General features: G+C 33.5%; 1 protein-coding gene across 3 annotated transcripts in view; it reads right to left on the bottom strand.

Annotated features, from left to right (window-relative positions):
* Window positions 1–237: 237 nt before the first annotated feature.
* The window catches only part of LOC139489760 (voltage-dependent T-type calcium channel subunit alpha-1G-like), a 160,050-nt gene continuing 148,157 nt past the window's right edge, over window positions 238–12,130 (bottom strand). For all 3 annotated transcript variants that reach the window (XM_071276549.1, XM_071276550.1, XM_071276551.1), the window contains 3 exons: window positions 10,978–11,097; window positions 2,287–2,425; window positions 238–1,766 (listed from right to left, as the gene is read on the bottom strand). In XM_071276549.1, the coding sequence (XP_071132650.1) occupies window positions 325–1,766; window positions 2,287–2,425; window positions 10,978–11,097 (1,701 nt within the window). In that variant the 3' untranslated portion in view covers window positions 238–324. The remainder of the gene's footprint in view (window positions 1,767–2,286; window positions 2,426–10,977; window positions 11,098–12,130) is intronic.

Raw genomic sequence — 12,130 nt, 5'->3', positions numbered from 1 at the left:
GAACAATTTGTACAAATGTGTCAATAATAAATTGAAAAAATGTATCACAAGAAATAGTAAAATAATGAATATTCTAATAAAAATATAATGTATTAAACTATGTTTATGGGAACTGGACTTAGGGGGAAAAAGATATAGCACTAAATAGTGAAGAAAATTGTATAAAAGTAGACCTATATATGCTGTACAGAAATTAGTCTGAAATACAAATACACAATTTTGCATTTTACTACTGAATTTTCTTTTTAAAGGGTTATTAACAGCAAATTTTATAAAAAGACTTAGTAAGTCAATTGACTTCAAAGTATAAAATTATGCATCTATTTAATTATCATCTTGAGAATCTGCTGAATGTAAGCGTCTTCTTAAAGTCAGGTGACCTTGTGACAGTTTATTTATCACAGTTTTGCTCTGATCTGAGTCTTCTAAACGTTTATCACAATGTCCGTCTGCTCCTGAGGGACTAATGGAATTATGGGAAACACTGTCACTACTTCTAGAAGGCACTGGGGTATTAACTCGGGGAACAGAAAGGGAAGATTGCAGATCTCCGCCTTCTTCACTCGACGGACATTCTACGACAGGAATGGAAAGAAACAATGGTGAAAGTCGTGGTGGTTTTGGTGATCTAGGAATAGTCAATGATGAATTCGGTAACAATAATTTGTCTGGTGAATTTTTCGTAGAATTTGTTGATAAACATGATGAGGATGATAAATGTGATGAATGCTCTGGAATTTCTATAGACAAATGTGAGGGTGGTAATGGTGAACGACACATTGGTATTGAGTGACATGGATTTAAATTGTTTGTTGGCGTGGATACCAAATTCATAGGGGGATTTATTATTCGATCACTGTTTGCTGATGTTGCATCTGGTACAACTGTGGAACAAACTGAACTTTCATTAATAATAGCAGTTCCCTCTCTTGTCCATGGAGGAGTTACCTGTTCCTGTTCGTCCTCCGTCTCTGGAGGTGTACCAGTAATCAAACGCACCTCTTCATCACAGGCAGCTTCATCAGCTGACCAATCAAATGAACCTGAATCTAATGTATTATCACGAGAATGAGGATGTTTTCTACATGGACTTTTCAATGGTGCAGACTCACCAGAATTGTCCGGAGACAAAGTTACATTTTTATCCGATTGCGAGACACTATTGTCCCTTGTCAGTGAGCTAGCATTAGATGCATCAGATATATTTCTAATATAAATACGTGAACGTCTATCCCGTCCACCTCTTCGCTGAGCCAACATGTGCTTGTCTCTAATTTTAACTTTTTCTGCCCCACTAGATTGACTCCTGTGTAGTGGATTGTGTTTGGCAGCACTCCGACAACTAATGTTAGACATTTTACACTTACAAATTTCACAGCCTTTGTGGCCGCCATCTTTGTTTTGTACAAGCAATGACGGATGAGACTGAGAAACTGTTCCAATTTTCTTTTTCGTCTCTGATAATTCATATAAATTCAATAAAATACATTTATCCACAGCAGGTGGACTTTCGCTAACTACTTTTTGGCGGACAAGTCTCCGACAATGTCTTTGCGATGGGGCAGCAGACTTTTTCAGTTCGTCTGCTATTTTTGGAATGACATTTTCACTACTATTATCAATGTTTGTCTCTGTATAACTTGATGAATCGGAATAATATGAGGGTGTTAATGGGACCTCTAAACTTGATCCGGAAGCATCCAGACTGACATCTAGATTACTGTTGTAGCTAGATACCATTATATCTATTGGCACCAACAAAGTACCTGCAATTAGAATCAATCAGTTAGCAAAATGATGGAAGGTAGAAGGGGGTGTCATCCCAGTATACCATTATTTTCCAAATCCCGAAAATTTCCAGTTCTGAAGTGTTAATCTGGAATTTCCGCAAAAATAAATGTCCAATCCAGATGTCCAAAATAAATCTCTCTTATATAAATCAATACAATAATTCAAAATTCCAAATAAAAGATAAAATCAACAAAATTCACTGTGATGTTATATATTTAAGATACAGTTAATTTAGAAATTTTCTCATGGTTTTTATCAATACAAAATGTGATGGGTAAGTATCACAATAATAATATGCAGCCTGGCATTTGATACATGTACATAATATATATAAAAATAAGGAGATGTGGTATGATTGGCCATAGAAATTTGATTTCAACTAGTAAATCTTTGTTACGAACTGTCTCTTAGAAAATGAAAATGCCATGAATATTAAACAGTTAAAATTACCTTCCAATAAAATCAGACTATATAAAAGGTTTGAATTTCACTTACTTCTAACAGAACGGTCAGATAATTGTTCGTTGCTTGGTGGACAGAATGTAAAGCTAGGAGGCAGGGAGAACTGTTTAGAGACAGGAGTTCTCAGACGACGGATATATCCTGGTACAGGTGTTGGAATCTTTACTGATTTCTGAAATTATATATTTACAGTGAGTTGCTTATAGGTGTTACTGTAAAATTTTACCTATAGCTCAACCTGTTTTTAAAATTGACAATACAATAGGGACATTTAAATTGACCAGTTGGTATTGTTAGATTTAAATCTACCTTGATGCTACCTGTAAAAAAATTTATTCACCTAACCCAAAGTTTCAGCATGCTTTTTTCCTGAACTTTTTAAACTTTGGAATTCTGGATGAGATGTCAAATATCAGTGTAAAAAAATAAATGAAATTGTTTATTCAAATATGATTTTGATGTTTCATAAAGTGAGTGAAATATTACGACTGGATTATTTAGGGTATTAAACACTGCTAGTAGTGGCTATGCAAACATTAAGATGAAATGTAGTGCATTTTAGGCCATGCAATTTTAAATAAACTGCAAGAAAATAACATATATGATATAGTCATTCTTGTTTGGCTTGATAACTCCTAATATTTTGAATGACAGTAAAATAAAAATCTCTCAATAGAATAATCCTAGGTAAGAAAAAGTTCAGGAAAAAAGCATGCTGAAACTTTGGGTTAGGTGAATAAATTTTTTTACAGGTAGCATCAAGGTAGATTTAAATCTAACAATACCAACTGGTCAATTTAAATGTCCCTATTGTCACAGTGTACAAGCGGACAGTGACACAAAACGGAAGTTGCTGATCTGTCCGACGGCGATCGGCTCGTTGTTTTTCAAAAAAATATAGAATATCAACACAAAGTGTCCCATAATGGATTGTTCAGCAGCTCAAGGTAAGTGAATAACTACAATGATGTATTTTTGACCATTTAAAGCTTATTTTATGCTTTTAGCATCAACCGTCTTTTTAAAATAACTCCTGATCATGAAGAGGGGTCAAAATTTTGTGATTTTTCGAGTCATAAATCTTAACAAAACTCCGAAAATTCAAACATTTTCAAGATTTTTAATCGATACATAGTTGAATAATCATATTCCGCATACACACACAAAAGTTTGTTTCATTTTTTTTTATTATATTGTCACAATTGAATCTTTTCTATTCAAAGTGTACTGTCCGCCTCGTTGCCACCGTATGTTTTCATACTGTCCGATTCGTTGGTCATATTCATGATCGATATCTTAAGCAAAAGTAAGATTGAAACATGCAATTTATCCACATTCATGACCGATTTCCTAGGAAATATCAACATTTATAAAATGTTACTGATTATTACATATAAAAAGCATTGTTAATGCATGCACATGAAAATTTAATATACGTTTCTCTAGTTTGTTTTAGGAAAATGGGGCACGTAGGTGATTTTTATGGTATATTTATTCATACATTCATGTGGAACATTGTTATTTTTATCACTTAAAAACATAAATAGGGGTAATAACTTTTCATGAAAAATACAACCATGCAACAAAAGTTATTTCTAGGCCTTTTATAGCTGACTATGCGGTATGGGCTTTGCTCATTGTTGAAGGCCGTACGGTGACCTATAGTTGTTCATTTCTGTGTCATTTAATTTGTTCTCTTGTTTAGAGTTGTCTCATTGGCAATTACACCAAATCTTCTTTTTTATATTTATAAACGTTTGACACAGAAAATCAAAACAATAGTTTTTTACACCCAGTTTGCGTCTTATTTCACCAATAATCAAACAAATCTCATGGCTTGGAATTCAAGTCAAAAAGAATCAATTGAAAAGTTACGGTGTACTTGAATGGTCCATGAGTTTGTTTTCCTATTGCCTTAGTAGAGGTAAGAATACTTATATACACACATTTAACATGAAGTATGCGGTGAAGCCTTTCTTGTTAAATTTTTTATCATAACTTGCATTTATTCTGTATGAGTTATTATTCAATTCTTATATGTACAAATCATCGATTAAATAAATTAATATGAATACATTCACGTTACTTAATACATGTATTTGTAATCGCTTAGGCAGTTGCGGATCCAGGCGGTCGGGGGTCCGGGGTTGGGAACCCTAGTTACTTTTTTTTTAATCTTTCATCTGGGTATGAATTCTCTCTTAACAATTTCTGGATCCGCTCCTGAATTATATTTTTGTAAGTTTAAAAAACACGAATATCAGTGAAATTAACAAATATGGAAAATATGGGGCAAAAAATACCCGTCCCCATGTACCTACGATTACATCTATGTTATAGTATACATTATGATCGAAATGTTAAAGTCTGATCACGGATGCAAAGTAAGAGCGTATTTTCCTTTTGAAATGTCTGTGAAGAAAAGGACACGATAATTTTAAATTATTACATGGCATTTTCCATATCGACCCTGGTATCAGCCCTAGACTTCCATATCAAGCCAGAGGGCTTTAGCCCGAGGGCTTGATATGGGTCGAAGGCTGAAACCAGTGCCGATATGTAAAATGACATGTCATGATCTATTTATCACATATTTCCAAGTTTACTGGGGCTGATATGGATTTTCAAAAGCTAATATCGATTCTCAAGGGCTGATATCGATTTTCAAAGGCTGATATCGATTTCAAGGGCTGATATCAATTTTCAGGGGCTGATATGTTCAACAATATCCTCAAGGAGTTTTATTTTATTTAATTCATGTTTCAGTTCTCCTTGTCGTTCACATAACGTCGGTGAACTTTCATTTCCCCATAAATTTATATCGCCTAATTTTTGACCAAGAACGCCGCTGTTAATTTTTTTTCCATCAACGCATAACTTGTACGTTTGTATGTGCTTAGGGTCACTCAAACTTATCTGATCGATCATATCGGTTAATATTCCAGGAGTAGAAGCATCTACTGGAGATTCCATTGCATCTAGCACCTGTCTATTTGGCACAGCAAAGTTGATTTTCGAATCGGATGGATTGTATTTTCCTTTTATATCTAATTGTCCTTTGTTTTTTATGCCACTCATGAATCTTACAAATTTCCCTTTAAAAAGTTTAAGTCCAACTCTCCAAAACCGTTTAACGTCTTCAGAATAACGCATTTGAGATGTGTTTTCTGTAGAGTACCATTTAACTATATCCATAAATAACAAAAAGCAAATATTTTGCAAAGGAAAGTCGTCGTTTACAACTAATCGACTGAATCTTAAAAAATTATGTTTTTGATTTACTGTTTTCAGTTTTTCAAAAAGTATTGGCAGCAATTGCCGCATTTCTTCAATATCAGAGTCAATGTAATTGTCATCCGATATAGAAAGATCCAAAAGTTCTCTCGACAGATCTGCATCGATATCGAAAAATGATTTATTCTTGTCTCCTTCAGTTTCCATTTCCTCGTCTGTCTGTTCCTTGAGGTCATGAGAAATATCAGATTTGCGGGGTGTTGATGTGGAGATTTTTTGTCTTTTTGCAACTGGGCTTCCAATTTCATGCGAGTTATCATTTTCAATTTCAAAAAGAGTGCTTGCTGTTTCCAAAAGATCACATGTTTTTCCTATATTAAGAGTTTCCTTATAATTGTCACTATGTATGTAATAACCATCCTTTTGTAGTTGGTTTGGTTTAACACAAAAGTTTTTCGTCTGAAGAATGCATTTATTTTGAATATAAACCTTTATTTTAAGTGTTTGTTCCGGATGGCGAATTATATTGTGGTCTATTATTTCGGAAAATATTTTGCACGAAAACAAGCATGTTGTACAACTATAAGGATTACTAGTACTCATCATGTATATCTGAAAATATAAGCAAAACATTATTTAATTGATGTTCTTAAGTGCGCTGCATCACTCACTATCATATACTGTTGTTTTAAAATAACTTTTAAACAAGAATGTGACCATAGTACACGGATGCCCCACTCGCACTATCGTTTTCTATGTTCATTAGGCCGTAAAATTGGATCAAAACTCTAATTTTGCATTAAATTAGAATTCATGTCATAGGGAACATGTGTACTGAATTCACCATGCTTTTTTTAGAATATTATATCGGTAGAGAATCTAACAACAAGGTCCGCAAACGATGAATACGAGCAGCAGACATGAGTAAAGGTTCTGGAAGAGTGACCAATGTCCCCCTTTAATTGACACGAGATCCAAGCTGAATATATAATCTATAAATATTTTCCATATATAATCATAGACAGTATCTGTGTTGAATAAAGTTTAAATGTGGATAAATTGCATGTTTCAATCTTACTTTTGCTTAAGATATCGATCATGAATATGACCAACGAATCGGACAGTATGAAAACATACGGTGGCAACGAGGCGGACAGTACACTTTGAATAGAAAAGATTCAATTGTGACAATATAATAAAAAAAAATGAACCAAACTTTTGTGTGTGTGTGCGGAATATGATTATTCAACTATGTATCGATTAAAAATCTTGAAAATGTTTGAATTTTCGGAGTTTTGTTAAGATTTATGACTCGAAAAATCGCAAAATTTTGACCCCTCTTCATGATCAGGAGTTATTTTAAAAAGACGGTTGATGCTAAAAGCATAAAATAAGCTTTAAATGGTCAAAAATACATCATTGTAGTTATTCACTTACCTTGAGCTGCTGAACAATCCATTATGGGACACTTTGTGTTGATATTCTATATTTTTTTGAAAAACAACGAGCCGATCGCCGTCGGACAGATCAGCAACTTCCGTTTTGTGTCACTGTCCGCTTGTACACTGTGATTGTGTTGTCAATTTTAAAAACAGGTTGAGCTATAGGTAAAATTTTACAGTAACACCTATAAGCAACTCACTGTAATTAAGTTTTATTAAATGTGTAAACTTTAACATTGTTATTCTGCAGTTTACATGTTGTATTGAACTATTATATTATAGGGTTATTGCATGAATATTGGGGAATATTGTCCCGAGTAGAATTTTATATTGCACGAGCTTGCGAGTGCAATATATGTTCTACGAGGGACAATATTCCCAAATATTCATGCAATAACCCCTTTATTGTATAGCAATATAATATTTAAAAGTAAAAATTGGTTTAAACTAAAATTTGGTCGTTGATGACGTCATGAATTTTGAAGATTTATTGCACTAGTGCAATATTAGAATTTATTGCACGCTAACTTTTGGTTTCTTTCTGTGGGAAATATTATATTGCTATACAATAATATTTATTTTTGCATTTGTCTATGCTGAGTGTTCTTGCATTTGTTTGTACTGTATGTCATGTAGTGCTGTCATTTTAGTGGTATTTTTTACATGACATATAAGCGGAAGGTTTGGATAGCCATAAAACCAGGTTCAACCCACCATTGTTTCCCCTTTCGCCGATGAGTCCCGGTTTACCGGGATTCACGCTTCAGACAGCTGACGACGAGTCCCGTTTTACAGGGATTAGAATACATCTTTTATATTTCCCGCTCAAAACAGTGCAAACATGAGTTATCTTTCTTTGATGAATACCTGGATGAAAGTGTAAAGATGGCGCTTCCGTTTGTTGAAAACCATGTCAAAATCAGAGGAAATTTACGGAATTTACAAGAATTTGAAATGAGGGAACATTTTTTTTGAAAGAATATGGAAGAATTGAAGCCAAACTAGTATACTTTTTTGACATAAAATGTCGTTTTATGTACAAAACACTTGGAATGGACATCGTTCAGTGTGAGGAATTTGTACAGTCTCTTAAAATCTTTTGCCATTTTGGGTTAAAAAATTACGATTTGGGGTCAAAGAGCATAATTTTGAGAATTTCACCTATATAATGACAAAAATTTGAAAATTTGAATATTTTATGAAGAAAAAATTATCAAAACATAAACAAAACTGTGAACATATGGTGTTAGTGAATGAAATAAATACACAAATAACTACAAACAAGTTTTTATTGACATTTATTATGAAGATCTCCCACTTGAGTAAAAGTAGCCAGGGAAGCCATCGTTTCAGAGTAGCTTCAGTCTGGGCAGCAATCGGTGAAAGGGTTAAACTGTCCTGTTCCAAGTCAGGAATATTGCAGTTGTTATCAAATATTTTGTTTCTATGTATGTTAATGGAGTTATTTTTTATTGCAGTTCAGTTGTTTTCATTTTTCATTTAAACAATTTATGACAATTGAATGTGGCTTTTATTTAACCCTAAATATTGAGGAACTTTCACATCTTAAATCACATATTCTACAATAAACAATTTTCATCATCTTGAAGTTTAAATTATCAACAGGAAAATATCTACAATAAAATAAATTCAGATTTAGTTTTTATGATGCTCTTTTGATTATTTTTTTGTTCCCAATTAAAGTTTTAATTTCATTTACCGCACATCAAATTGTTCAATGAACATTTTCTGATTACATTATAATACTGGTTTTACTGCTCAATTCTGAAAACAGTCTTTAATTCATATCTTTTTGTGAGTTTTGTTTTGAAAAATAAACAAACAATGCAGAAATGCTGCAATGGCCCAAGATAGATACAGAGCTTGTGATAAAAAAAAATCATGCTACTTCCCAAGAGAAAATGAAAACGGGATCCATCGAGATCCCAATGAAATCCCGGTGAAATTGACGGGATAAGCCGGGATGGGCATCTGAAGTCGGGATCCCATCCGGGATAAATATCTGAAACTGGGATCCCATTCGGGATATCTGTCTGAAGCTGGGATCCCATTCTAATTGAAACGGGATAAATATATGAATTGGGAATTGTCTGAAGCCGGGATCAGATCAAGTTCTGGTTGAAATGGGATAAATATCTGAAACTGGAATCCCAACTCAATCCAACTCGATAACTTTAACTGTTTAATTGAAGCTGGGATCCCATTCTAGTTGAATCGGGAAAACATAATCCAGAATTTTGTTTGCAAAAATAAGCAAGTGTTTGGTAGACAGGAAGTTGTTGAGTGCTGAATCTGAAAACGCATATGGACCTATTCAAATAGCATGATTGTTTTTAACAAAATATGTTTTTTATCCATTTCCAATTATGACGTCTGGCAAGGTTATTTTTTTTTTTCCAGAATGCCTTCCTTCTTTGTCAAACATTTTTGAAATACACAATTATTTATAACAGAAAGCAAAGGTTATTGGACTGGTGTTAATTAACAATGTGTATGACACCAAAGCTGTCAGGTGAAGCCAAACACTTAATGGGTCACTTAATTTTCGGTTTGACAGATATTTCTTAGTCAGAAAAATGCTGAGATAAAAATAGCAGGGCGTCCGAGAAATGTCAACAGCTGTTTTGCCAGACAAGCTGGGGTGTTTCTGATTTTCTCCAAGTTCACATAAGTGCGTTTCTATTATTTGTCGTCCAGCATCAATGATAAGATAATGATCGACATCGTAAAATTTTGTAATTGTACTGAACAGTTCGACCCTAGAAAATACCGTCCTATATAACGCGGCCACTAGTTCATCCGTATGCACCCTGTGTTGATTAAATAATGTTTTCTTTTCTTATATTCAAAAACTGGCCAGTAATAATAAATATTTTTATGCGATACCCTTGATTTATTTTTATAATACCATTATGAAGACAGATCAACTTCTGGACGATATAATATGGGGTGAGATTGTCACTTCGACATTAGTGTCCTGGTAAATATGTCATTAAAATCTGATTACACTGATTTATGGAGGATCAAGATGAATCTGATGCAGATGTTTCCAGATAAGTGCATTAATAATTTAATTTAACATGTGTATATAATGATTATAAATATAATTTATTGAGGAACTATGGTTTTTCTTGTTTTTATTTGAGCAAATCAACACCAGAAAGTCTGAAAGCATAAACTGAAAATATGTTTATTTTCAACATACAATGAATAATCTTGTTGTCACATAACATAACTGGTAGGTATGTAAAAGCTAAATTGAGTTGTGTGAATGGTGAAAATAATCAGTCGCTAGTTTTTTAAAATTTTATCTTCAGGGGATAAAAAAGGGGAGGGTAATTAATTTGATTCCAAATGGATTCCAATCTACTGTATAAACATGCAATATTATTTCTATTGAATTTGTTGCTTCAAAACGTATTGTACAAATGATTCTTTGTGGATTTTTTTGATACTTTTAGGGGATTTAATGATTTTATTAAATGGAGCTGCCAATTTTGATAATAAACAGATTGCATGCAGATATTCCAGTTACCTTTACTCAGCAATACTAGTTGGAAACAGAGACAGTGCTCAAATTAATTCACAGAAAGGAGGAGAACTTTACATGTATCCTTTTGCATAAATAACCCAGGAATCCCAGTGACAGTGGAGTCTATAGTACGTGCAATTTGGTGCATGTATATCCTGCTGGGATTTATATTGGGATCCCGCTTTTTTTCTTTCTGGGAATCCCAGTATATTTCCACTGGGATTTACATCGGGATCCCACTTCTTTTTCTGGAATCCTGAAATTTTATCCCAGTGAAATTAGGTAGGATCCCAGTATATTTCCACCGGGATTTACATCGGGATTCCCGTTTCTTTTGTGGGAATCCCGAATTTTATCCCAGTGGAATTAGGTGGGATCCCAATTGGAATCCCATCAAAATTCCAGTCGTAATTTCTGTGGGATCCCAGATTTATTTTCTCTTGGGTTGAAAACTTCAAAATATTCATATAAGAACTTAAGTATCAAATGAAATACCTGGTCAGCTGATTTTTCAGACAATTTGGAATCTTCCTTTTGTTCACCACCTTCCTCAGCGTCATTGTTTTCTCCATCCCCAACCTCAGCTCCGTCGTCTGCCATCACTCTGTGAGATTCCTGACAATATATCAGTTTTGTTGTGTATAAATTGTTTTCACTGGCAAATTATTATGACCTTAATATCAAAGAAGTTATTTCCTCACAAAATCATGTAATACCTTGCCACAAAATTTTCAGAAAAAAACATACCAGTAGAACTGAATAGGCTGTTTGATCATTGAAGTAGCATATTTCTTTAACTTTGTTAACCAGAAAAAAGACTGTTAAAAGTGTACATGGTATGGCATGACCACATGAACCATGGTGAAATATATTAAGAAGTTATGACTTGTAGTTGCTAAGAAAATGGTTATAAAAATATCCTACAAGAGTATGATATCTTAAAAAAAAAGATGTAAAATTTTGACAAACAGGAAGTAAAACATCAAAGGAACTGAAAATAAGACACATTATATGACATAATGAGATGAAGCTTGGTGCCATATATTAATATAATACTTTGCTGAGCATAGCTAGATACGACTGCAGAGGTCCAACTCTGAACAGTTGGGAAAAGTTTGGACACAATATTATTCATACTGTCTGAATTTGGATTGTGATCAAATTTTAGACATAATATAGGTAACAATGACGACCACACAAAAGTGCATGCATTTCATCTGCTCATTACAATACATTATTCTATAAGCTACTATCAAACAAATCTAAAAACACAACCAAAATTCCACATTGTCCTATTTACATCCAATACATTAAATATAAAAAAATAAATAATGATATAACAAGAATGTGTCCACAGTACAGTGATGCCTTACTCCCACTATCATTTTCTATGTTCAGTGGACCATGAAATAGGGATCAAAAATTTAATTTGGCATTTAAATTAGAATGATAATTTCGTAGGGAGCGTGTGTACTAAGTTTCAAGTTTCAAGGCAGACAGACCAGAAAACATAGTGCCCCTCTTCTATTGTAGGTTGGGTATAAAAACAATTCCGGAGATTGATGTGGTATGATTGCCAAGGAGGCAACATATATCTAACAAAGTTCAAATGAGGTGGTAGGTAAGATAAAATGCATACGTATGTAGA

This window comes from Mytilus edulis, chromosome 9 (assembly GCF_963676685.1).
Source record: "Mytilus edulis chromosome 9, xbMytEdul2.2, whole genome shotgun sequence".
Taxonomy (NCBI): Eukaryota; Metazoa; Mollusca; class Bivalvia; order Mytilida; family Mytilidae; genus Mytilus; species Mytilus edulis.
This window is presented reverse-complemented; position numbering and strand designations above follow the sequence as displayed.